The 26692-nt window shown below is 42.3% G+C and overlaps 1 protein-coding gene across 4 annotated transcripts in view; it reads left to right on the top strand.

Annotated features, from left to right (window-relative positions):
• Nucleotides 1–26692, top strand: part of chchd3a (coiled-coil-helix-coiled-coil-helix domain containing 3a) — a 134097-nt gene that overhangs the window by 38539 nt on the left and 68866 nt on the right. For all 4 annotated transcript variants that reach the window (XM_037542588.1, XM_017711297.2, XM_037542592.1 and 1 more), the window contains one exon: nucleotides 7724–7904. In XM_037542588.1, the coding sequence (XP_037398485.1) occupies nucleotides 7724–7904 (181 nt within the window). The remainder of the gene's footprint in view (nucleotides 1–7723; nucleotides 7905–26692) is intronic.

The following is a 26692-nucleotide window of genomic DNA, read 5'->3' as shown; positions in this document are numbered from 1 at the left end:
TCTCTCTCTCTCTCTACCATCTCTCTCTCTCTCGTTCTCTCTCTCTCTCGTTCTCTCTCTCTCGTTCTCTCTCTCTCGTTCTCTCTCTCTCTCTCTCTCGTTCTCTCTCTCTCTCTCGTTCTCTCTCTCTCTCTCGTTCTCTCTCTCTCTCACGTTCTCGTTCTCTCTCTCTCTCTCTCTCTCTCTCTCACGTTCTCGTTCTCTCTCTCTCTCTCTCTCTCTCTCTCTCTCTCTCTCTCTTTCTTTCTTTCTTTTTTTCTTTCTTTCTTTCTTTTTTTCTTTCTTTCTTTCTTTCTTTCTTTCTTTCTTTCTCTCTCTCTCTCTCTCTCTCTCTCTCTCTCTCTCTCTCTCTCTCTCTCTCTCTCTCTCTCAACCCCATCAATGGTTGCAAGCCCCAGATTGCGCCATTTCTCTGCTGCCCCCCTGGAGAAATGTTGCGTAGTAAAAGCCAAGAGATTGTAGAATTTAGTTTGATTCATTATTCTGGGGCTGCGATATGAGGCTTTTTCCTGAGCCACTAACCTCGGGTCCTTCTCTCCTTGTCTGGTAGTCCTGGAGAGGCACAGGCCATATATCCAGCAGTCCTGGAGCAGGCCGGGCAAGTCTCATTTAAAAAATTCATCCCGTGCATTCGCAGACATTATTCTCCTTTATTAATATTGCATGCCACCTTTAAACAGCATTGTTGGGGGAGCCGTTTGGCACGGTAACTGTTATGCAAGTGTGTCAGAATCCATGTTAGGAGTGGCTTGTATTGAGATGTATTGCAGGAGGAGTGTGTTGACAGGTGGCAGGGCACTGCATTAATGAAGGAGAAGGGTAAGTTCTGAAATGGTAAATAAGTGTGTTTGTGCGTGAGTGGGAGTAAAAGGCTTAATGACATTGTACATCAATATAAAGCACTGTGCAAGAGTCAAAGACCGCTTTTCATTTATTTCATTTCCAGTCAAAACGGCCATTAAGTACAAGTTATTAATTTTTCAGGAGATAGGGAGTCTGAGGAGACTACATATAAGGTAATCTACTTTCATAAGGAGGGGAGAAGTCAAAGAGAAAGAAGTGCATGAAAGGATGTGTAGCTGCCAAAAAGCCTTGTTGTCCGTGTTTACATACTGATTAAATACATTACGATTATTCATTACAGATTGTTTATATTCTCACTTGACTCTCTTCTTACGTGCTCACTGCAAATCATCAGATCCAATGTGACGTGCATGCGTGGAGAACCACTTAGTATAGACGTTACCATGACTACGAGCATCACGTGAGTCCAGACAGAGTGAGATGAGCAGCAGTGAGCAGTGATTGTGTTTGTAACTGCTTTAAAATGATGTCAGACTCAGGAAATCGTCCTTCACATGTCCTTATTAAAGACGGCCGAGAGGAAGACGTCGTGTTCTGAGACACATAAGCTGGACGTCCGTCCCACCGCCGTCTTTTGAAGATCAGAGCATGAACTTCGTCTCCTCTGCAGACCAGTTTCACTATGACGCACATGCAGAACGGACTTAAGGAATGTAATCAGATACAGGCGTTTGCGTAGTTATTCTTCTTCTATTTAATGGATTATTTACAACCCCAGTTCCAATGAAGTTGGGACGTTGTGTAAAACATGAATAAAAACAGAATACGATGATTTGCAAATAATTAATGAAGTAATAATCTCCCTAATAACTCAGAATAGAATGCGTCCGTTTATACACCTCAGTCGAAATGCATTCGTCTGATTGAGGCCATTGTGAAAACACTTTCTATCTGATTGAACGAGGTGGGTAATCTTGTACAACCCCAATTCCAATGAAGTTGGGACGTTGTGTAAAACATAAATAAAAACAGAATATGATGATTTGCCAATCCTTTTCAACCTATATTCAATTGAATACACTACAAAGACGAGATATTTAATGTTCAAACGGATAAACTTTGTTTTTTGCAAATATTCACTCATTTTGAATTCGATGCCTGCAACAAGTTCCAAAGAAGTTGGGACAGGGGCGTGTTTACCACTGTGTTACATCACCTTTCCTTTTAACAACACTCAATAAGCGTTTCTTTAAAATAAATAAAAAACTTGAAAAAACGGAAGCTGTAATGAAGGCAAAGGGTGAACACTAAATACCGGAAAAAACGGTTTAGTTGTTGATGCTCGGTGTAATTTTCTTTTCAAATTGTGTGCTGTATTGCCATTTTGACTGGAAATTAATTAAATAATTGTGGTCTCTGACTTTTGCACAGGACTGTGTGTCCTGTCGTTCTTAGTTCACTTCCATACCCTAAAGATTGAATGAAAAATTGTTTGCAAGCTGATTGCTTTAAAAAAAATGGCACAACAAATGATGAACGGGTCCTAATTTCTATTTTAATTCGACATGTTCTCCCCGTGGATCCCACTGTTTGGTTTGGCTTGATTCACGAAGATTCTCTTTCCTAATTGTACGACCAAATTGCACGAGCATCAGGGAGACGAGAGGAGCTCTCTGCTGTGCTGTTGAATTATATGTGAAGCTCTGAGAGAGCGATTTGCTGAACATGTGATAAGTAGCGAGCAAAAAAACCCAGCTTTAGCTCGATTATACTTTCTGCTGTCGAGTCCATCTAGATAATTATTGCTGGCACATTTAGACGTCAGCTTGTGTTACATGCGAGTTCTCTGACACCGTACCCGCTAGCTTCCCTGGACTGTTATGAAGTTTTCCATTAGCTATGATTTCCATCAGCTGACCTCAGTCTTATGTTGACAGCAGTGTCATTCTATAAACATGTCAAACTCTTCCCCGATTAGTGTTTCAGATGGACACGTTTGCTTTCCGTCATTGGTTTCTGTTGATCCCTGTGTGCAGCGGCGTGGGTTTCAGCCTTCCCTCTTTCCGACCAGAGCAAGGTTTTGCTTTGCTTTCCTTTCCGCAAACCTCTGCCCATTAGTTCTCATTGTGGCCTGACCTTCCTTTTAGATTTTTCCTCTTAATGGCTTTTGCTTAAAGGGCTAGCTCGAGCAGAAGTGCTAACGTGGTTAAAAATGAGACACCTAGCCCACTTTTAATAATTCACTGCTACTTGTGTGAGCCGTGTGAGTCAAACTGTTCTTTTAACTTTTATGCTGAGCAGGTTTTGGTGCTTGAGTCCTCTAGCTGGTATCCAGAGCTTCTGAAGTGGAGTTTGTTTTAACAAGATTCTAGTTTAACGCTCTCTTGTTTGGGTCCTGTTTGCATTAGTAGTAAACTGAAAGGGAAAATATTGAGCGCACACTCGTTTCTGAGCGTGTCTTTTTGTGTTTATGTGCGTGTTACAGCGGGACAGAGGGATGGGATAGTGTAGTGGATAACACCTGGGACTTCTACGTTGAAGACTGGGGTTCAATCCCCGCCTGGGTAAGAACCTACCAATAAGAGTCCTTGGGCAAGACTCCTAACACTACCTTCGCCTGCCTGTGTAGAATGATCAAATTGTAAGTCGCTCTGATTAAGAGCGTCTGCCAGATGCTGTAAATGTAATGTAATGATGGTCGATAGTGCTGACATCTGGCTAGCTGAGTGCTTTGACACCCTGAGCATGGTTTGAGCTCGTAAAATGTGGTGCGGTGTGACCAGACAAAACCATTCCATGCATCCCTGAGAGAATGACGTGGATCCCCTTTGCTAAACCTGTTGGTCTAGTGGTTCTCAGTCCTGGAGCCATATTCACAGAAGTGTCTTAAGAAGGAAAGTCATCTTAAATGTGCATTTTGTGCATTTTTTTTTTTGTGGCTTCTCTTTGAAGGAAATAGATTATCATTCTTCAAATAACTTATGATTTTGAAATAAATAAATTATGAATTTTTTGTCTTAACCCTTTTTTAAGAAAAACTCTAAGGGAAAGTGTTATTCTTGAAAACGTTATGTTCTTAAATGTGTTCTTATCTTTATGACTTTATGACTTCATGACTTTGTCTTGGTGTGGCTGTTTTTTTTTTGGTGTGGCTGTTTTTGGGGCAGTCGTGGGCTGGAGGTTAGGGAACCAGCCTTGTTCCCGGTTCGATCCCCAGAGCCGACAACACATGACTGAGGTGTCCTTGAGCAAGACACCTAACCCCCAACTGCTCCCCGGGCGCTGCGGATTGGGCTGCCCACCGCTCCGGGCAAGTGTGCTCACTGCCCCCTAGTGTGTGTGTCCTCACTAGTGTGTATGTGGTGTTTCACCTCACGGATGGGTTAAATGCAGAGGTGAAATTTCCCCATTGTGGGACTAATAAGGGTCTCTTAATTAATTAATTAATGACAGCCTCGCACTTGTCTCGGGCCATAAGAGTTGACGAGGTCAGCACCTAAAATGATCAGACATGGGCGCGGCCTGTGCTGCTCCTCGTCCTTGTCTCTCGCTTTCGACCGTCACCCCACAATTGTTGTATTTTTCAAGAAGGACTTCTTTTTCCTGTTGGCCTTTTCTTCCACCACATCCAGTTCATGTTTGCTAAATTTTGTTAACACTTGGTTTGGTGTTTCTCCCCTATAAGACAAGATAAGGTGCTCCTTTATCAGTCCCACAACGGGGAAATTCCGAGTTACAGCAGCAAAAGGAGAGCGAGGCATGCAAGAAAAAGAGAAGTAACAAGAAGAGAGATTAACTTTAATAAGGTTTTTACTTAAGAAGGTTTTTTTTACTGTTACTTGTTGCTATACAGACTATATATATATATATATGTATATATATATATATATATATATATATATATATATATATATATATATATATATATATATATATATATATATAAACACTAAACATAAAAATTAAGAAGAAAATACTGTCCTTCACAAAATTATTAACATTATAAAGGATTATAAATGAATATAAAGCTAATATATTTACACTGTAAGGATATTTTCCCAGTATTTTTGTGGATTAAACTAAATAACAGAAATAACAGTTAATACAAATTCAGGAGGTGTATTGAGTCGTTTATGTTGAGCCCCAAAAAGCAACACAGGCTTTATTAAGAAAACAATATTTTAATTAACATTAATGATGATTATAGCAAATATTTGAGAACTTCTTAAGTATTTTGAAAACTGCATTTAAGAACATAGTTATGGGCTTCTTAGTGTTTGTCTTAAGAAGCTTCACAAGTTTTGGGAATCCAGTCCCAGTCCAGGAGTACCCGCTGCCCTGCTCTAGAGTTTCCCCTGCTCCCAACACACCTAATGAACTAGTTAATAAACCCTTTCCCAGGTGAACTGGGCATGCTAGAGCAGGGAAATGCGGAAACACATGTCGGGCAGTGTTCCTGCACGACCACCACTGAGAACCACTACTCTAATCGAGTCTTCAAGGCTGATGCCTGTGGTCATTTCAGGCATTTTACCCACTCTTTTCCTTTAGTAATGTGGTTTTTGAAGGCCGTTGCTGCGTTTATTTGTTATGTAAAGATGGTGAAGTAACAAAGCTGAAAATTGAAGTGAAGTGAAGAAGGAATGAATGTTATACTTATTCGGAAAAAATTCGGAATTTTATACTTATTCGGGAAAAACAGCCATGTCCAGTCAACAATAGGGGAAACCTTGTGTTTTATATAGTCGTATGCACACGGTTTGAACACTCTGCTCAGATTACATGTTTGATTGTTTCTCTAAGTGGAAATTAGTTAACACAGCCTCAGACTTGGAGCACAATTTCTGTTTACTTGCCACGTTTAATATATTGGAAAATGCGTACTTGACACATTTTATGTTTGTTTTCCAATATGTTAAATTCAGTAAACAAACAGTGCTTCATGGTAAAATGATGGGGCAGGTCCAGGCCCCTTAGAGCTTGTGTGGTCAATAAACAGTACAAATGAGGACCCTCGCTGCTCTGAAATGACATAAAATAGACGGCACACAAACAGTATCTAAATAATACAAAGGATACAGTGGGATGCGATTCCAATTACAATCGAGCACCAAAGTGCATACACAGCTAAAAGAACTGAGCAGCTAATAAAATGTACATATATTTATAAAACAGTATGTTCTTATTCAGAAGAACTATGATATATGATAAACAGTGGCTATGTTCATTATGTATGTAATAAAGTGCACATGCAGCTGTTTAAAGCAGAGGGAAGTGAGAGGGGTCCTTATTTAGGAGGATGATGGTAGCTGTGGAGGTGGCGGTTGGTCCAAGTCATGTTAAACAAGGATTGTGTTTACATGCGCTGAATAATCCCATCATAATCAGATTTCTGCAGTTATCTGAGTATTCAAATGGTCACGTAAACAGCACACTCTGATTTCTTGGATGGAGTAAGGTCCAGAAATCTGATTAAGAAATCTGATAAAGAGGCTGGATCTTAGCTCAGCGCTCAGATTTCTCAGTGCTGTGACTCTTACTCTGATTTCTTTCGGATTTCTTAGCCTGCGCATGTGTGAAAACAGACGGCGGTACCGGAAATAAGCGCGCAGCGTCGCCGCGAGACGCAGCAAAACACTTTTGAAGCGACACTGAAACCAAATACGTGGTTGGCGAAACGAAGGATTTTAATATTCTTCATCTTCAACATGACGCATGTTCATATTTTCAAGTAAAGTGGAACGATGTTTAAAAACAAATATTTCTGTGAGTTTATTGGTAGCAAAGCAGAAATCTGATTACTGCCTGACTCATGTAGACCTGGAGTTTCCTCTGTATCTGAGTACTCAAGTGCATGTAATCACGTTGATCAGATTACTGACAAAATATGATTTTATGCAGTTATTGGATTATTAAGTGTGTGTAAATAAAATTGAATGGCCATTATCGGAAGTATATGTTGTATATATGCAATATAAATAAGTATATATGCAGCCCTTTAAGAAACTCTGAGGAAACGTGGTTGATTAGGGCAGTGCTGACACTAACGAAGTTGCCCAGGCCTGCCCTTCTTGTCACCCCCTGACAGCAGTGGAGGACCATGTGGGTATATATCGCTGTATCCTTTTTCTTTCGTTTGTATTTTAATGGCCTATGGTCTTTTAACTGTGTAAAGATCAAACATATACATTATACACCAACCTTCTTCTGCCCTCTCATCCCTCGTGCGTCATTTTCAAACAAAACCGAAATATCACAATTTGCCCTTTCTCCTTTTATTTGCTGAGGTGTAGGTTGACCTATTGCTGTGTGTGTGTGTCTTTGTGCATGTGTGTGTGCATCACTCTGTATTTGTAGGTCCTTCGTCTTGCTGGTGTTTATTCAGGTAGTGTAATTATATTTTCCCCCATTCATCCCTTTTGGCTCCAGCGTTGTTTTTTGACTCCGGCTGCTATTTGATTGAAAACAGAGCGCTGCAGATTACAGTTTATATCTTGCCGAGTTTACTCCGCATATCGTGGCGCCTGCTTGATGGTGGAGGAGGTTGCTTAGCAACTGGGCGAACCCGGTGACCGCTCATACAGTCAGGACATTCCGTCTCGACATTCCGAAGAGCTCGGCAGGCTTTTACCAGGACTCTTAACGCGCCACTCGCCCACCGACACCTTTTTGAGCGCAAGTAAACAAACACATAAATAAACAAACACCTGGAACTTCTCAGTCGCTGCCGTATGCCGTTGTTGTGCACGTGTGCTTTTGTCAACACATCTGTCTTGATCTTGGTGCTGCCCTCTACCTGTTGCATCAGGGCTTGGGGTATAGGGAGAAGAGTCTTTATAGGATTGTTTGATTGTGCTTTTATTTGTAAATGTTTTCGGCACAGTGCATTTAGCTCTGTCATTGCCATGTGTTTGTGTAGGCTGGAGAAGGAGCGATCCCAGGTGTATGCGAAGGCCCACGCAGATGCCCAGGCCCAGGTGCAGGACGAGGTGAGCAGAATTCTGGCTGCGGAGAGAGTAGCCGCTCAGGACAGCGTCCAGCGAGCTGTGCTCCGAGAGAGAATCACCACTGAGGACGAGAGGCTCCGAGCTCAGCTCTATGTGAGTAACTAACAAAACAGGCTGGAACTTCGGGCTTGTTTTATGAAGGACGTCCAGCTTAGGCTGAAGTTTTGGCTTCACAAACCCTAACAAATATAACCTTAATGGTAGTCGATGGCAGTTAACACATTCCTGTCAACCAAGGTTTATTTACACAAGCTGTGATGAATCGTTGGGCATTTGTAAGTGCAACTGTGGTGTTTAGACAAAAGAAGACAAACTTCTTACCATGTACATAAGAAAGTAAAGCAGTTATGACAGCAAACAGCAACACTAGCCAGGGTTATACGCAGCCTAAGAATCGGACTAATGGCTCGGTCGGAATAGGCCATTCTGTATATGGTTTCTAACCGATTGAACAAGGGTAGTCCTGTAAATAATCCTTTAAATAGAAGAATAATAATCGTGTAAACGGCTGTATCTCATTACATTGCCAATTGGAAAGTTTAAGTACATTCTGCACTGGTGGTGTCGTGTGGTAGGGGGAGTCCTAACTAGCAGTGGTGGACAAGGTACATAAATCATGTACCTGAGTTAAAGCAGAGATAAGGTAAAATATCACTCCAGTAAAAGTAGAAGTTCCTCCCTTTAGACCTCCACTTGAGTAAAAGTACTTCAAATGTACTTAAGAATGAAAAGTAAAAGTACTAAAAGAGTAATTAACTTAATGCAACTTAGTTCCAAGTTTAAGTTGAATAAAAACTGGCTTTAAACTCAGGATCACAGATGAGCTCCTTTACTATGTTGATCTGTAGCCTCTGTTCATAAACATAAACCAGCCCAAACTAATTTACTATAAAATGAAACGGTGTTTGTAGAAATTCAGAAAAAAGCCGCGTCAGTCTCGACTGCATATGTGGACATATTTCTATATTGAGCTCTATTTACACAAAGTTAGGTTAGTTCATCATTTATGTTGAACAGACTCTCCCAAAGTTTTACGCTGCTGCGCTGACGTTGAACCGCGTGCTGCACTGGGTCGGTATGACCAACAGGTCAAAACCAGCTCTAAACAAAGTGACCGCTGGGCCATGATTGGTGCTCTGGCTTTGCGCTTCTTTCGTTTTGACATGTTACGTTTTTATACACACAGAAACCAAAAGGAATGACAGATTTCTCAAAATGTAGGAGGAAAAAGTCGGATATTAGACTCTGAAATGTAGTGGAGTGAAAGGAAAAAGTCCAGAATGGAGAAACTTCAGTACAGATACACCAAAAATACTAAAGTACAGAAACTAATTACATTTACTCAGTTACTCAGTTACTGTCCAGCACTGCTAACTAGTGGGTGGGAATGGATATGACTAAATTGGAAAAAGAAAAGAAAAAAATGTACAGAATATGTAATTTGACTGGGTTGCTTAATCTTTTGCATGTGACTGTTAGTGTAGCTTAAGGAGCTATTCACGATATAGTGGAAAATAGACAATAAAAACGGATTCTTTTTTTGTTTGTTTTCCAATTTTTGTGTCTGAGAGCAGCCTGAGGAATCCCATTTTGGCTAAAGAACGAGCGCGTCGTCCGTCATGCTTTTATAAACGATTGTGGCATTTCAGAATGAATGCATTGAATTTCAGCTTTCAGGTTGACGCTTCACTGTGCCTTTTTATTCCTCTCACCTGAAGTGATTTTGAATTTTAGACCAGTGCTTGTTTATAGCAGCCAAATTTACTGCAACTTTTCAGTCAGCTCTTCGTCATTCACCAGTTCATTGGGACTGAGAATAGGACGCATTGTAGCACCATTAGTTCTCTGCACTGTAAACACATTTCCAACACGCTATTAATTTTACAATTTCAGTCAGATAGTAGAAAGGTAACTTCACTTTGTGCTCAAGTGGGCCTGAGGCAAAAACTAGTGCAACTCAATAGCGAGTAAATCTAAATAACTGTGGCTTGCAGTGCGAGGCACAGATTGGCTCGATGTTCCTTCGCGCTCGTATGGCTTTAGGCAAAGAACGTTTTGTTGTTGTCTTGTTTCTCCTGTCTCTCTGAAGTGAGCAGCGCTAATGGGAGGGTCATGGCCGGCCCAGGGAGAAATGGCAGGGTCTTATTGGCTGACTGTGGGGTCTGATGGACGATCGTAAGGTCTGATTGGTTGAGCAGGGCTGATACTGCGGTCAGAGGCTGTGTGTGACTCTGTCTGACCCGGTCCTCCAATCAGCCCCATATTTACTGAGGGTACGCAGCACCGTCGTGTAACGGGAATGCTTATATGCGCATTTGGACCAACATATTTTTCGGACGTGTGCACATACGCACAGCAAGCTTCATTTATGAAGTCCGAGCCCAATTATTGTGTCAGACTGTTGCTTATTGGCATGATTAATGAAGCCCTTCCACTGCAGATAGTCTTTTGTCAGGGGTGCACCATTCATGAATTTTTATGACCAGTTCTTATTCCTATTTCTCTGTAGGCAACAAAAGTCTTGGGTGTCGTTCCTCCTCTGACAACATTTTCACTGAGGACGTTACAGCCCCGTTAATCTTAAATCCATATTTACTGTCTAAGTTAATCTTGCTAATGTGGACACACAATCTTCTTTAGATGTAAACCGGGCAGGGATTATCTTGGGAAGTGCCTACGTAAGCGGTACCCTAAAAGGTCATAAGGTTGATGTGGGTTTTCCTGTTTATACAGATTTAACGGTTCTCTTTTCTCTGTTCAAGTCTGAGAAATTGACACGGATTAAGGCCCAATCCCATTTCTTATGTTTATCCCTACCCCTTGTTTTCGAGTGTCATCTTGCCCCTTGGAACTGAGTTACAAGGGGTATTGGTTGAAATGTTCCCCTATGAAATGGCACAACCCTCAAATAAAAAGAGCATCACTTCATTAACGGCTACCAGCGCCGCTCTGTAGGCGCCCCTGCCTGTCTGCAGGGACAGCAGAGGAGGGGGAAGTTCAGCTCCTCACTGCTGGGCTTTAGTTACATTTAGGGCATCAGACGCCTTCAAAGAGCAGTTCTGACACCTGAGGCACCGGAATGTAACCGCTGCACCATTTAAGGTGGAACGGGAAAATTAGCTAGCTAGCTACCAAGACATCAGCATACTACTAGTGATTTGCTTGTTATGAAGAAACTTTTAGCAGAGAAAATGTTTCTTTCTTTTTTTTTCTTCTTCTTCTCATAACACTCTAGAGTGTGTCTCAGAAAAACCTCCGTTTGGAGGGCCATGTAGCCCGAACACTTCGCCCTGCTGCTCTATATCTACAAAAATCGGGACACCCTACCCCTAGACGTGTATGTGAAAAACTAGGGGTAGGCCTAAGTGGTAGGGGTGAGGGTTGAAAATGGGGTTGGCCTAAAGTTTTTATATATATATATATATATACATAAAATAGTGTGTGTGTGTGTATCAAGTTAACTTATCTGTCCAGTCTTTTGTTTAGCCAGCCACAGAATGCAAATCCAGCAGTAACATGTATAAGAACTAAGATGTTGCCATATAAAAGCCAGATAACCTTCTTATAGAGTGGACACTGCTGGCTCATAATATGACCTGCCTACATAGAGTCCATTTCACTCATTCCTCCCCTCTTTGCTCGCACTACTTTGTTTGGCTCTGCTTCAGTGGTGTAGCTGGGACATTTTTGCATATACTGAACTGGCCCACATTATTTCCATCATAAAATCACAACACAGATTTTAAAGTAAATAATAAATGTAACTATCGCTGCCTTCATGTTGTGAATGAATATCTGCCTTTTATGATTGTACATGCCCAGTGTTTTGCCGTGCACAATTTCAAGATTTTCTTTTTCTTCCTCTTATGACCTTTGGGCTTGTCCGTTCTTTGTGCATTTGACACTGGCCAGAGGTCAATAATTTCCAGTCATGTATTCACAGCTTTCTGACAGATCAAGAGACGTATGGGTTTCAGGACCACAATTATTTGCAGATGCTGTGGCTTGCCTGACCATGTCTGTTGGTTCGGTGTTGAATTCAGACAGCAAGGTCTCTGTCCATTGGATCAAACCTCATGTCAGACTTTCATAGCCAGGAGGTCTGAGTGGGTTGACTCCAGAAGTCTGCCAAAGTCTGGCCTGAGGCAAATGACACTGCTGATGCCAGTGGAATAAAATGAGATGAGTGTGAATGTGTGGAATTATTTTTAACTTTCATTTGTTCACCCTTTCCGAGCCATTCCTTCGCTTTTCCTTTGTGCTGTGGGACTCTAAAGGAATTGGCATGTCTGTGGTTATCGGTTATTCATGGACATGGAGTTCTACAAACTGGTTGGGCTGGTCAGCGTCCGCACATGAATACAAACTATCTTGCGATGTTGATGAATCTTAAGAGAATCTGTCCTACACAGGAAGTTACAGTAAGCCGAAGTTTGTGTGCCCCTGTGTGCTCCCACACGGACACGGTTCGACATGGAACGCTGAAAACCGGATTCAGCCCTTTTTTTTCTGCAAATGTTAATGCATATGTAATGTATATTTGAGTAACCTAAAATATAGAAAAACTAAATAGTAATTATGGTAGTAATTAGTTAGTAATTAGTAGTAATTAGTCTCAAAAGTTGAGACACCCTTCCAAGTCAGTTCTTTATAGCACCCTCTACTGGCAGATATCACACTTGCACATTTGCTCCCAGAATTTGCAGATATTTAATGGAATTAATTCTTCCATCTACCTGTGCACCCGTGTTCCCTATTCTGCTGGCTGACACTCAAAGCATAATAGGTCCGACCCCTAAGCTTCCCCCAAGTGCAACAGGGCGCCACCACTCCTGTATTAGGGCAGTCGTGGGCTGGAGGTTAGGGATCTGGCCCTGTGACCGGAAGGTTGCCGGTTCGATCCCCAGGGCCAACAGTCCATGACTGAGGTGTCCTTGAGCAAGACGCCTAACCCTCAACTGCTCCCCGGGCGCCGTGGATAGGGCTGCCCACCGCTCCGGGCAAGTGTGCTCACTGCCCCTTAGTGTGTGTGTTCACTGGTGTGTATGTGGTGTTTCACTTCACGGATGGGTTAAATGTGGAGGTGGAATTTCCCCGGTTGTGGGATTAAAAAAGTATCACTTACTTACTTACTTACTTACTTATTTACTTATTAGCTAAACCGTCCTGCAGGTCCCTGCGGTCATATGGGGGTTGACCAGCATATGAGCAGTGATAGCACCTGATAGCGTTCCTTGTTTTCCAGGTCTTTTCTTGACTTTTGTGGTTTCTCCTTTACTGCCATTTCTTAATGATATTTCAGACAGTTGAACTTGCAAACTAGAAGCGCTTATTTCATTTCATGGCCTTTGTCTGCTTTGTAGACATCAATTAACTTCAGTTTCAGAGCCGCAGGCATCTGCTTAGAGGAGCCCATGGTTGTTGAATGTTAGCAGAAGGTATAAAGAGTCAGAGAATATATTGTGCTCTGGGATTATCATCAGCTGATAACTCCTAAAGACAATCATTGACCTGCCTAAACAGCCCTATTGAGAAAGACGTCAAGAGTGTCCAGAACACATGCCATAATTCATATTTAATTTTCTTCTGTTAAGTTAAACGAATTAATTGAGCATTAATATTTCCAGAAAAGCTGCAGAGATTGTGTTTACTTTTTCCATTAGAAAAAAAAATCAACAAACTATGTAATTTGGCCTGAGGTGCCCAAACATGTACATGCAGCTGTAGATGTTTACTGTATCTTTGTGTTCAGAAAAGAGTCGGGAGGGTTCAGGAATGAGGCTCGCTGTGCTTAAAGGCAGTCAATAAACATATTTCATCATACTCTCATCCCGAGTTAATCCAACATGAATGCATGCACACGGTGGTGTGGCGTAATTTTATTTGTGGTAAATTGCACTTTGTAAACACGTCCTAAGACGAGAGCTTCCTCCATTGGTGCTGACAGGGAGAAGATTATTTTGAGTATGGAGTAAAGAACCGCGTGCCCTGGAGAATTTAAGCTGTTTACAAACCTGGGGTATTGATTATATAGCTCATTTCACACATTGTTCCTGCTCTGTAAAATAAAACTGAATCATTTGGATTAGGACAAGGCAATATCATAATTCACGGCTGGAGGGAGTGGGCGTGAGAGAGAGAGAGAGAGATCAGACGAGAGGCTTGCGAATGTTTTGAGTTGTACAGTCCTTCACACAAACATAGACAGCTGCAGCGCTCATGAAAGGATGGATTCATTTGTTGTCTTTCTTTGCCGACACCTTTCTCCGACAGACATAACTCATCCAACCTCATTTTCAATGTTCCTTTTGAAATGGCTTTGGCTTAATAGAATCTGACGGGTTATCAGGTGCCTTGAGCGTTTCTCTCTTATGTAATGGTCAGTCTTGGTGCTCGTTAAATAAAATTCTCCTTTTTCTACTGTAATGCCGGACTTGCAGCAAACGACTTTTCAAGCGATTTCACTGTCGAAGAAAAATATCCAATGCGGGAATAAAATCATGAGAGTTTTGTGAGAGTTGCGTCGCGCTTGCATCATCTCAGTCGTTTAGTGTAAGGTGGTCAGGATGGTGGTCAGTATTTTTCTAGTGTTAACGCTACGGCAAAATTATTGTAAGTTTTGGCTGAGAGGGACAGAGAGAGAGGGGGACAGACAGAGAGAGAGAGAGGGGGACAGACAGAGGGGGACAGACAGAGGGGGACAGACAGAGGGGGACAGACAGAGGGGGACAGACAGAGGGGGACAGACAGAGGGGGACAGACAGAGAGGGACAGACAGAGAGGGAATGTGACTGCCTGAAATCTGTGTACAAACAGCAAATCTGCCCCACTTTAATACAATAATCAAATTAACTTGGAATGTAAACTGACTGCTTTAATATTTCAGGACTTTACGAATGCCATTATTCAAGAGTCATTGATGTCTTTTACTAATTTCTTGCTTCCAGTTACACCTCTTTGTTTTTTATGGTTTAGTTCATAAAGCCCAGTCAACAGTGCTGAATCGCTGCATGTTGCGTTGATGTGTGAATCTTTATACCACAATTTACAGGTGATTGTGGGTGATGATCTACCAGGGTGCACAGCTCTAGAGTGAACTGCTCTGAGCCCCAGATCTTTACACACCCAGCCAGCCTGTCTTCCCACCTGTACCACTATAGAGTGGGAGGAAAAGTGGTTATCTGCTTGTAAACTTCCACCAGGTGCATGATGGGGAATGATCTCAAATCTAGTTGCAGTCTAGAGAACAGCGACACTGCGAGATCCCCAGCCTTTGTAAAATCACAGTCTGAGACTAAAAGCTGTGGCACTGTCTTTAGATGTGAGAGGGTGTCAGATATTAGTCCTTCAGAAGTCGTCTGAAGTCGTTTGGCATAAGCAGACTTACTGCTACAACCACAGGACACAAGAGTGGCCCAAGTCCTCACGTTAAACCTGTAACTCTCTCGCTCTCTCGCTCTCTCTCTCGCCACCGCCCCCCCACCCGCTGTCTCGCCGCACCCGCCCCCTCGCAGCCCCCCCGCCCACTGTGGCATGATTGTTTATTATAATAATATTAAGCCGTTGCCTCATATCTTTGCAGGCTGTAATTTTCAGCATACATATAACCTCATTGCAGAAAAATGGATTTGCGCATCGACAAGATGAGATGGTTCTTAATAAACAGAACATAAGGCTACGGCGGCACAATGCGCAGGGATCAATACGCTGGCCTTATATTGCAGAACAATGTTGGCTGTAGCATGTTTGTAATTGGAAATTGAAATGAGCTTAAATCGCCTCTAAAACATCAATAAGTGTTTGAAAGTTCTCTCTCCGGCGGTAATGCGTGGTTCTGCTGTACTCAGCATGCCACGAATAGATGGACCTTTCAGAGATGATTTGTTATGTCCTTTGTCCAACCTGCCTGGACTTCTTGCCGTGGGTGCCTGCCTGGAAAGCCCTCAATCTTTAACCATCAATCAAGACTCCTGAAACGTGTTCTTTATGGAGAGCCGGGGCTGTGCTTTGGCGCTTTGTGCCTCTCCGCAGTTTGTCCACACTCTCGGGACGTTAACACGGGCCACTGGGTCTGTGTATTATTAGTTGTATTCTCTCGGGTCCGGGCTAGTTTCTACAGAATCAGGTCATATGGACAAAGAGAGACTGGCATGCTAACCCCAGCTTTCGCCCTGTTCGAGTTAGCAGAGAGAGCTTGTGTGGCAAGTCCTCTGAATTATCGCTGCATAGGCCCTAAAGGATTTGTGAATGTCCTTAAAATCATAGGTTAATATATCCATCTGCACATATGGACACGTTACTGTACATCTTGCACTTTCTGTACCCACTATCGTGCATCTTGCGCATCTGGACACTTTATTTCAGCGCCAATATCTGCACATTTATTCAGTATTGTCATTATATGTTGTTACCTGCACCTCCTTGTGTAGTCATTGCTGTGCTGCCTTTTTTCCTCAGGTTATAGATATTATTACAGATTTTTTTTTGTATTTCTATTTGTATATATGCCTGTAGATAGATTTTAAAAATATTTTCATATTCTTGCTTTTATATTGTTTCACCCTTATTATTATTATTATTATTATTATTATTATTATTATTATTATTATTATTACTCTGCTGTGTTGTGTGACTGGTAGTGGCTGCTAAATGTCCTTCGGGATCAATAAAGTATCTCTATATATGTGTGTGTGTGTGTGTGTGTGTGTGTGTGTGTGTGTTTCGTGCTCCCGCTTTCTCTCTCGCTCTTTGCTTCTTGTTCTTTTCTCTTTCTGTCTTTCTGTCTTATTCTCATTCATCTTTTTTGTCTTTTTTTCTTTTATCTGTCTCTCTCTATCTATCTGTTTTCTGTCTGTCTCTGTCTATCTACACTCACTGGCCACTGTTCAGTTGCTCGTTAACACAAATAGCTAATCAGCCAATCACACGGCTGCAGCTCACTGCATTTAGGCATGTAGAGGTGGTCAAGACAACTTGCTGAAGTGCAGACCGAGCATCAGAACGGGGAAGAAAGGGGATTTAAGGGGCTTTGAACGTGGCGTGGTTGTTGGTGCCAGACGGGCTGGTCTGAGTATTTCAGAAACTGCTGATCTGCTGGGATTTTCACACACAACCATCTCTTGGGTTTACAGAGAACGGTCCAAAAAGAGGAAATATCCAGTGAGCGGTCAGTTGTGTGGACGAAAATGCCTTGTTGATGTGAGAGGTCAGAGGAGAATGGGCAGACTGGTTCCAGATGATAGAAAGACAACAGGAACTCAAATAACCAACCAGAATCTCTGAGGAATGTTTCCAACACCTTGTTGAAAGTCTGACATGAAGAATTAAAGCAGTTCTGAAGGCAAAAGGGGGTCCGACCTTTTACTAGCAAGGTGAACCTAATAAAGTGGCTGGTGAGTGTATCTATCTAAAAGCAGTCTGATTTCAAGTGAAAGCTCTGTCGTTCTTGAAACTACTGAATTTCACCACTGATTCCAGCTGGTTTTGTCTTTGTGTGTCATGGGACTAAAGCAAATGTGCTCTCATATGAATTATTTAGGGTTTTTTTTATGCTTGATCACAGAGGGACACATTTGTTACTATTAAACTTACCTGTAATTTGTTTAATACTTTTGTTTTCCTTAATATGTTCCTTTTTGGGGGTATTTTGATGTGTTGAACCTCAGTGGAAATAGTCTTAAAGTAAAAAAATACTGCATTAACGTTAATGCTAATGTTGTGTGCTTTCACTTTCTTCTTGCTATCTTTTCTCTTCTGTTTCTCAGAACGGGGCTTTAGCCCTAATACCTGCAGTAAGACTGCCGGAGTTTCTGAGCTGGAGAACTGTAAAGCTGGCTTTTGTGTCGGAAAAGGGAGAGAGTTTATTTTTATTTTTCCCCTCCACATCCTAGGAGATATCGATCCTGCGCTCATCAGAATTCTGGTCATGCTTTGGCCTCTCGTCTCTCTGTGTCACGTACAATAGAATCGGTGCCCGTGAGTACTCCGCTGCGTTCTCGTGGAATTGCCGTGAATGTGCCGAAATTAGCCACACCAATTACCAGCCCCGAGCCGGCAACTGCGCACCCGTGATAATCTGAGCCTGTTGCTGCCGTTCGATTCCACTTCTTCCTCTCTTCGCACGAATAATAATTCCCTCAAGCCCACTAGCTCTGCCGTTTATAGCACAAGGCCTGGTTCTTTTCAAACACTCCCCGTGTCTTTGTGTGAATGAAAAGTAACGTTTTATTTTCTAACACACCTGAGATTTTTCCAGTACAGGGCACAACTGTGGAAGTAGGAAGTGTTTTTTTTCTTTCTAATATTAGAAATTAGTTTGCTATTAATTTAAGTGAAATTCTGGCCAGAAATGATCAAAAGTGCCACCTTTCTTTTTTACAGCAGAAGATATTAGATAGTCCTTTAACCAAGTGCCAAAATCTTAAGACTGCAAATCATTTTAACGGCGATGAAAATGAGAAATAGTGACTAAACCACTATTTTCAGTCGCTCCACTGCATTGGTCAGCACAGGCACGGTTTGAGCAGCAGCAGATCAGCAGTAAAATTGGCAGCATAAAATTATTTCATGGTGTCTGTGAGAATATTAGACAAGCGTTTTATAATCTTTGTTCATGCCCAGTAGCAACGACACCCAAAACCTCTCCACTGCATGTTTAGTGCTCACTGAAAGCATGACTTTCCGCAGAATATAGTGAAACAGCAGAGGCGGAAGGGAAATTTCATGCGAGCGCGCTGGCACCGTCTTCAGAATTGTTTTTTGAAATTATGAAACGATTTATACTCAGCGGCCAAAGTGCAAGGGATAATAAACGTAATGGAATTCATTGCTGTAGATCAGGGGTCTTTAATTAAAATTCCATAAGGTCCAGTTAAAGACAATTTCCTCAAGCAAAGGTCCAGAACATCATAATGTCTAGCTGTGATTCAGTGCCACGTACTGTTTACTGAAGTAGCCTAGTAGGTATATCAGCATCTTATACAGTCAACAACTGAATGTCGAATCAAATAAAGTACAATTCAGTCAAATTTCAACTTTTTTTTTAGAGCATTTCACGTAAATTAACTTCCCTCTGACTCACTTTCTTCTCTGACTGCTGTTTCTCGCCTCTTCCCTCCCCCGTGTGGCGTCACTCACTCGCGTCTCAGTGCTCATCATAATGTGCAGATCTGGTTGGCTGAGTAGCATCGCGTGATATTTTCAATTGCAATTGGTCTGTGAGTCTCCGGCCTCTAAAGTGGTACCGTATTGGCTAGAAATCATATGCTGATTAAAATAGGACCACCCCGCCAAACATTAAACAATTCTCCGTAGTTTATCGGTTATAGGTTCAGGTCCGCATAGGACAGCTTCTGGGTCCGGGCTCGGACCACGATCCGCCCATTAGTGACCTCTGCTATAGATGCGGTCGTTCTTTGTTGCTTTTTTTGTTTCTTTCGTTTTTGGTCCAGCGTGTCCAGGATTTCAGTTTTGGTTTCTGTCATGCGTTTTCATTTTCAATGCATCACTAGTTGAGCTAACTTGCCAACAATACAACACTTTTACAGATATTTAGTTTGAGGAAGGGGTCATTGATTTTTTTTTTTTTTTTTTTTTTTCTTTAGTTATTTATTTTTTCCCTGAAGCTAATTGTTCAGAAACTCAACAGTCAAGAAAATGTAGCCTCTCCATGTAGTGTTCCAAAGCCTCACCCCCATAATACTTAAACACTGAGGGTAACTTAGTAGTTGATATTGCACTTATTGCTATCCGAAGTAATAACCTGTCTGTCTCTCTCTGTCCCTCTCTGTCTGCAAACCTGTCTAGCACATTGCAAAGCAAAGCCAGTATCTTACTTTGTGCACTTCAACTCTATTAGCTTTGCCAAGTGTTGAAAAGTCAGACTACTGTCCACTTTTGGCTTGGATCTATTCTTTCTTTAGTGTGTCATGTAATTGCCAGCTGTAAGGCTAAACAATGGGCCCTGCTATGTGCTGTAGGCTTGCAACAAGACTGACAGGCAGTTAGATACGCCTTGTCCTGATTGGTTAAAAGTTGAGTGGTTTTGGTTTTTCGTCTGTTTTCAGAACAAACTCTCTTGATCTATTGTGGTTTACACAACATATTTAAGGGCGGGGCAGGCATTCACGCTCTTTATAGGTAGGTTGACATTGAACATTGTGTTATTACCAAATTGAGCACAGCTGATTCAGTTCATGAAGCTTTCAGGAACATCTGAATGGTGGAATCAGGTGGATATGATTAGAACTCCAAGAAAACTCTGCAGGATGATCATCGGGGCAAAATTGATTAAGAGTCAGTTAGTTATATACGGCAGACACTGACTAAAGAGATTGTGTTCTGGTTTTATATGGGTTTTCCTGCCTGTTATATCTTGTAAAAAAACAATGTTTTTCATGTTTGTCTTTACAAAGTTAGACCTTTATTGGTTAGACTTGCTCTGAAGCCTTTGGAACTTTTATGCCCCTGGAAATTTCCTGCAGGCAATTCTCTGTTCATATCAAATGTGCCTTCACCATGTTCTCCAGTTGCATGTACTTCTTTATCCTTTGTCTTAGTAGCCAGGTTTACGTGTAACCTATTCCATTGATAATCCTACTAATAGCTCAGTCGGAGTGGAATACGTTCATGTAAACACCTCACTCAGAATAGGCTAGTCCGATTGAGGCCAATACAGTTCCTGTCTGATTGAACGAGGTGGGTAATCCTGTAAATAATCCGTTAGATAGAAGAATAATATCCGTGTAAACGCCTGTATCTGATTACATTCCCTTTCGGGAAGTTTAAGTACGTTTGGCATGTGTGTCCCGTCATAGTGAAAGTTTATAAAGTTCAACATTGCAGAGCAGAAACTGGTCTGCAGAGGAGACGAAGTTTATGCTCTGATCTTTAAAAGATGTAATTAAAAACACAAGCACTGCTCACTGCTGCTCATCTCCCTCTGACTGGACTCACGTGATGCTCGCTGTCATGGTAACGTCTACACTAAGCGATTCTCCACGTATGTACATCACTTTGGATCGGATTACTTGTAGTGAGCATAACCACCTCAGTCCGAATCTGTTATTGGAACGTATTTAATCGGATTGGCAAAAATCTTTCTATGTAAACACAGCCATTGTTGGATGTAAATAGTCAGCGATGTGATTATATGAGGATTTGTAAAAGAAATCCAGCCCAGAGTTATCCCACAAAAATCCCATTTTCAAGATGTCACAAAACTCTGCCACGGCTCTTCATGCGCAAATGCTTTCAGCGTTTTGCCCATTAATAAAGTCGTTAAGTCTGATAGCGTTTTGGATTTCAGTGACTCGGGCCTTCCAGCAAAGTTTCTGGCTGCCCAATCAATCATAAAGCACATCATTTTATTCAGACACTGGCACTCCCCGGGGCAGACATTTCAATCAAGCGCCGAGTCATCAATCTCCCGCTCAGTGACCAGCGTGACTTGCTTGATGGCTGGGGGATTGTGATTTGTTGAGACAACAAGAACAGACACTCTTGCAAAAGCCCTTAAAATGTGTGTCTAAGAAAGCGTGAAATGTCTGGCAATTCTTCACCCTGTAAAGCAGCAGAGGAACAAGAACGTTGCTTTTCATTGTGCTCAGACAGTGTTTAGTTATGTGTTTGCATGCATGTGACACGTCAAGACAGAGTGTCGCCAGAAGGGTTTTTTGCTCATTATGCATGTGTCCTATAGCGTATTGAAGAACGACTACATTTGAAATGTAGGTGGCTGAGTCAAGTCTGAAGAGTTTGGCCCAGTCCCATTTCACCCCTAGGGTACCAGTTAGCCCTGCCCCCAGTTTTGCATGTTCACACATAGGGGTAGGGTGTCCTGGTTTTTGTTGAGATAGGGAGATAGGGCGAAGTGTTGGGGTTACTTGACTCGTCAAATAGAGGTTTTTCAGAGGCTCACTCCAGAGTGTTATGAGAAAAAAAAAATCAAGACACCAAAGGAACCCACAAATGTGAGAATTTTCTCTGTTAAAAATTTACGATAACCACTGTATTGTCTTAGTTTAATGGCATGTCAATGCATTATGGCCTTTTTCTTCATAACAAGCATTAAAAAAATCAATCATAGTGTGCTGATGTCTCAGTAGCTAGCTAGCAAAATGTCCCGTTCCACCTTAATAGTCCAGCAGTTCTGACGCCCGAGGCGCCAGAATGTCACTTCAGCTCCGTTTGGTGGAACAGAAGTGGAACGGGAAAATTCAGACCAGAATATCTGACTTCAGCTTCATATCACTGAAGAATTAGTGGTGGGTGATAATAAATAACTGCCCCCCTGTTTGAAGGCGTATGATGCCCTAAATGTAACTAAAGCCCAGCAGTGAGGAGCTGAACTTTCCCCTCCTCTGCGGTCACTGCAGACGGGCAGGGTTGCCCACAGAGCAGCGCTAGTAGCTGATAATGAAGCAGTGTCTTTTTATTTGATGGTCCCATTTCATAGGGAAGATTTCAACCACTACAGCTTGTAACTCAGTTCCAAGAGGCAAGGTGACACTCGAAAACAAGGCCTTAGTGTGGTAAACTGGGACTTTGCGGTGGTTTTCATGCCTCCGTCTTACTGTATGTGTCCTTAAATGCTTTTTTTTTTTTTTTCTCCCTCACCTCAAATCCAGTTTTCTGCTCCCACAATAAGCTCTTCCTATTAAACTCTCCGGATGTTTTTATTTGATGGTTGGATGGCCTGAAGACGCCTCTTCAGTTAAGCTTATATTTCAAGAAGACAACCTCCCTCCTCCTCTTCCCTCTCCTTGCCGCTCCTCAAAAAAGTGCCAGCTATAGCAAATGTCCCTTTGCAAATCTGCGCGCTTGAAAAATGCTGTTACATTTTAGATACAGCCGACTGGCCCTGACTGATAATGCCCAACAATTTAATTTCCCAGGTATTAAAGAAGACTTGCTGGGTTGTGAATTGGATGTACTTGTAGGTGGTATTTGGGAGGAGATGGGGGGTGGAGAACTCTTTTTCTCCCTCAATCTGAGACTGGCTGTAAATATGTCTTTAGTCTTAAATAAACAGCACGGACCTGTAGATCTTGTGTGATCGGGAAAACATCGTCTTGTTGTGAGCAAGGCCTCTCGGCCTAATTTAGAGCTTAAAATATTTTTCCGAGCCTGATAAGATTCCACTTTTTTAAAACTGCATAATTCAATTATCAACAAGAGTTTAAAGCCTCTAAAACCTCATGAAATGGTTATGAGTATACTGCCTGATTCTGGAGACTTTGTGTTAGGATGGATCTAAGATGAGGTTTAGGCCAAAAAATGTATTTTTACATACATTTTTGACAAGGAGGTACATGCAGGGTGTTGTAGGTCAATATAGTCCCTAAAAGTGGTCGTTTTTTTTCTGATTTAACCGGATTTCACCATCAACATTGCATATAAAACTCAGAAAGCATGTGTAGGTTCACTGGTGGTTTTGCATAGTAAATAACATGGCTATGTTTGTGTTGTAGACGGGTGACCCCTGGTTCCCATCAGCACCGCTGTAAAGAAATCAGTCGCCAAGTTTCTCTACAATCACATCAAACCACTATGAATGCCGTAGTTCAGTAACTGAGAGCTATACAACGTTGAAATTTTGAGAAATGAGTGCATTTCAGGTGTTCTAATAGCCCATCTCCCACCTTTAACAAACCTTCACCGCTTTACCCCCCTTTACACAGTTATCTTTATTCTTCCTTCCTACTTTTATTATCTTAAACAGATTTGAATCTCGTAATGCTGGAGTCATATTGTGGCTTCAAAGTCTGTTAGGTTCCCATACAAATAATGCACTGGCCTAACAGTGCAACTAGTCTAAATTCTTTTGTTATTTGACAAATTATGAAATTATTGATGAATACAGTTGATACATTGTAGTTTACGTTATTTTTTTAGGCAAGAATTTTAAGCAAATGCCTGCTGATACCGAGGAGATTCATCTTTTTATACTTCATTGATGATCTATTGATAGCTGTCATGATCACTAGTAGGGCTGAATGGTAAATCATGTTTTTATTGTTTTCTCAGTATGAGTTTCAAATGATTTGTCAAATTTAACGCATTCCTCTAGTTCTAATTACTCTTTTATTTCTTTCAGCCTTTTTTCTTGCCGGGAATAAAGTGCCACTTTTGACCATGCGGGCCGATATTTGGGTGCATCCCTTCTGATCCCAGTTCTCGTCTGGTTTTAGTGTAACCCAGGGATGCCCGATACGTTGATCGTGACCGACCAGTCGATTGCGCAGTGCATGTCGGTAGACCGCGCCACATTCAAACAGGCTATCACATTTCAACACTTTCGTACTGCTTCTGGCGGCGTGCAGGTCAGTGAGGTTGATGCGAAATGTGGTCACTGTCTCTGTAATTTGCTGCTTGTTTACTGTACTTGCACCACAGCCGTCTAAAGCACCGCTGCGAGTTTGCCTGTACAGCAATCTAAAAGGTTTTCATTTATCGGTAGCGGTTTGCGTAGTGCCAGTTTTGGGTTTTCCTTTTAAACCTAGGCTGGCTTTTTCAGACGATGAGTGTGAGGCCGAGCACAAAGAAGCCGAAAACGTACCTCCTCCATGCAGAGCATCAGTGTCGGACTCCAAATGCAGCGGCTCGATTTGCCAAGTAGCCATCGCACATCCAAGGAAGGGAAACGTCCAGGGGCATTTTCAAACTATACACAGAAACTACCCTGATGAATTCCCAGCTAAAAGTGAACTCAGGAGCCAAAAAGTGGTCCAGACTTCACAAACAGTGTATTTATTTCTCACCCTCATGTCACAGCCATTAAAATCTATCAGGGCATCGTTCTTCCGGCTGCATGTGTCATTTCTGGTTTAAGACCGCCGTTTGCAGAAGTGCATTCAGAGGTGAGAGATGAGCTGCTGCTGCACAGACAGTAGAGCGGCATGAAATCAAAGCGTATTCGACACCCTAAAAGATAAAAGACCCTAACAAAATAGCAGATCGGACTCTGTTTCGGCTGATACTCAATGTAGGAGGGGGTAATAAACTATATCGGGAACTAAATATGGATGCGCTGAAGAAGTACATCCAGAAGAGGGATGTTGACAGGGGGCAGTCGTGGGCTGGAGGTTAGGGAACTGGCCCTGTGACCGGAAGTCCATGACTGAGGTGTCCTTGAGCAAGACACCATATCCCCCAGTTGCTCCCCAGGCTGCCCACCGCTCCGGGCAAGTGTGCTCACTGCCCCCTAGTGTGTGTGTTCACTAGTGTGTATGTGGTGTTTCACTTCACGGATGGGTTAAATGTGGAGGTGGAATTTCCCCGTTTGTGGGATTAAAAAAAAAAATCACTTAAAATAAATTAGGTCATGCTTAATTAAACTGACAACAGCAGTGGAGGGGTCTAAACTGACCGCTGATGAAGGTGATCCTAACTTTTCCACCCCAAGGCCACACAAACCTGCTGACCATTCAGTGCACATCATCAGAATATGACTGACTGTCAATATGGACCATTGAAGTGCATTAAAATGTTTCATTGCTTTAAAAAAAAAAAGGATGAGGCCAGGTAGATCCTGATGACCTGCCCACTGGAAAAAAGTAGATCTCAAGCCACACGATTATGGGCACTCCTGGTAAACAAATCACCCAGTTAGCAAATAACACATCAGCATCTAAGCACTGTGTCTAGTTCAGTGAGGTTAACAACCAAGTCGGGCATGCGATGGCACACAGAGTGGTTTACGGTTTTCCAGTCTATTTGGATGAACGTATGGGTGGATCAGCCTTGTTGAGAGTGTCAGGGAAGTGTGTTTGGCACATTAGTGATTTTGGTGTATATGTTTTCACCCCCTGTCTGAGCTGGCTGTGTGTCTGTGAGAGAGATCCTGTCATGCCCATCATATTCTCTGCGGTGCCCCGTCTCTCGCTGCGAGCTCCGCTCCTGCCGTCTCTCCTTCCTCGTCTCCATTCAGGGGTGCCAGTGTTTTGTTCGGACTGAAGCTGCCCCTAATTGGCTGCCTCTTTGGTTGGCACCGGTGCCCGATGCTCACCCTGGCAGCTAATTGGCTCTGTTGGCTGCCTGTTCACCAAGCCACGGCTACCCTGGATTGATGGATGGAGGCAGGTGTCAGAAAAGCTGCTTTCTGACAGAGAGGCTTGTAAAGTCAATTTACAGCCCAAAAAGCAGCAGGGGGGACTTCTGCATGCCGCCGATCTGCAGGAGAGAGGCTCTTGTTTTAATGCAGGCCTATTTTTAGACCTCATTTTAGAAGTTGAAACTGACTTTTCCCTGGTGGTTTTAAATATGGCTTCCCCAAAGAGATGGCAAAGCTGCAAAGAGAACTGATGTCAGACACGATGGTTATGATTTTCTCTCTCTCTCTGGTCCCCCATCTATTACACTACACTTGGTTAGGCTTGCAGGTTGTAATCAGTTGTTAAGAAGCGCAGTGCTGCTGTGTTGTTCCAGCTTGTGAGTGTTTAGAAGCCGATCTCTGGCTGGTCATAGAAAGGAGCACCATTGGGTTTGGAATAAAAACTAAAGAGGATCCACGAATCCTTTAAAAGTCTTCTAAAGTCTTAAAATAGAAAGTGGGCATTTCAGGTCAGAAAGTCTGAAAATGTCTTTTTTTTATTATATATATAAATATTCAGTTTAGAGATGTTCAGCTATATTTTAATGGGTCAGGTATCTGCTGAAATGAGCTTCTTCCACTACACTACACAATGTTTTTGCCTGATTTTAAGCCCAATTTACCCCTGACAAATCACAATCTGAAGCGATTTTCCAGGTCGGGAGCTAAATCTGAAGCGACTGAAGGATGATCTGGTAGTGTAAGATGCGATACGAGTGAATCTTTAGCTTTCTGTTCGAGCTCTGAAGCGATTGAAGCCTCCGATATTATTATCAGACTTGTGAGAAAG

This window comes from Pygocentrus nattereri, chromosome 1 (assembly GCF_015220715.1).
Source record: "Pygocentrus nattereri isolate fPygNat1 chromosome 1, fPygNat1.pri, whole genome shotgun sequence".
Classification (NCBI taxonomy): Eukaryota; Metazoa; Chordata; class Actinopteri; order Characiformes; family Serrasalmidae; genus Pygocentrus; species Pygocentrus nattereri.
This window is presented reverse-complemented; position numbering and strand designations above follow the sequence as displayed.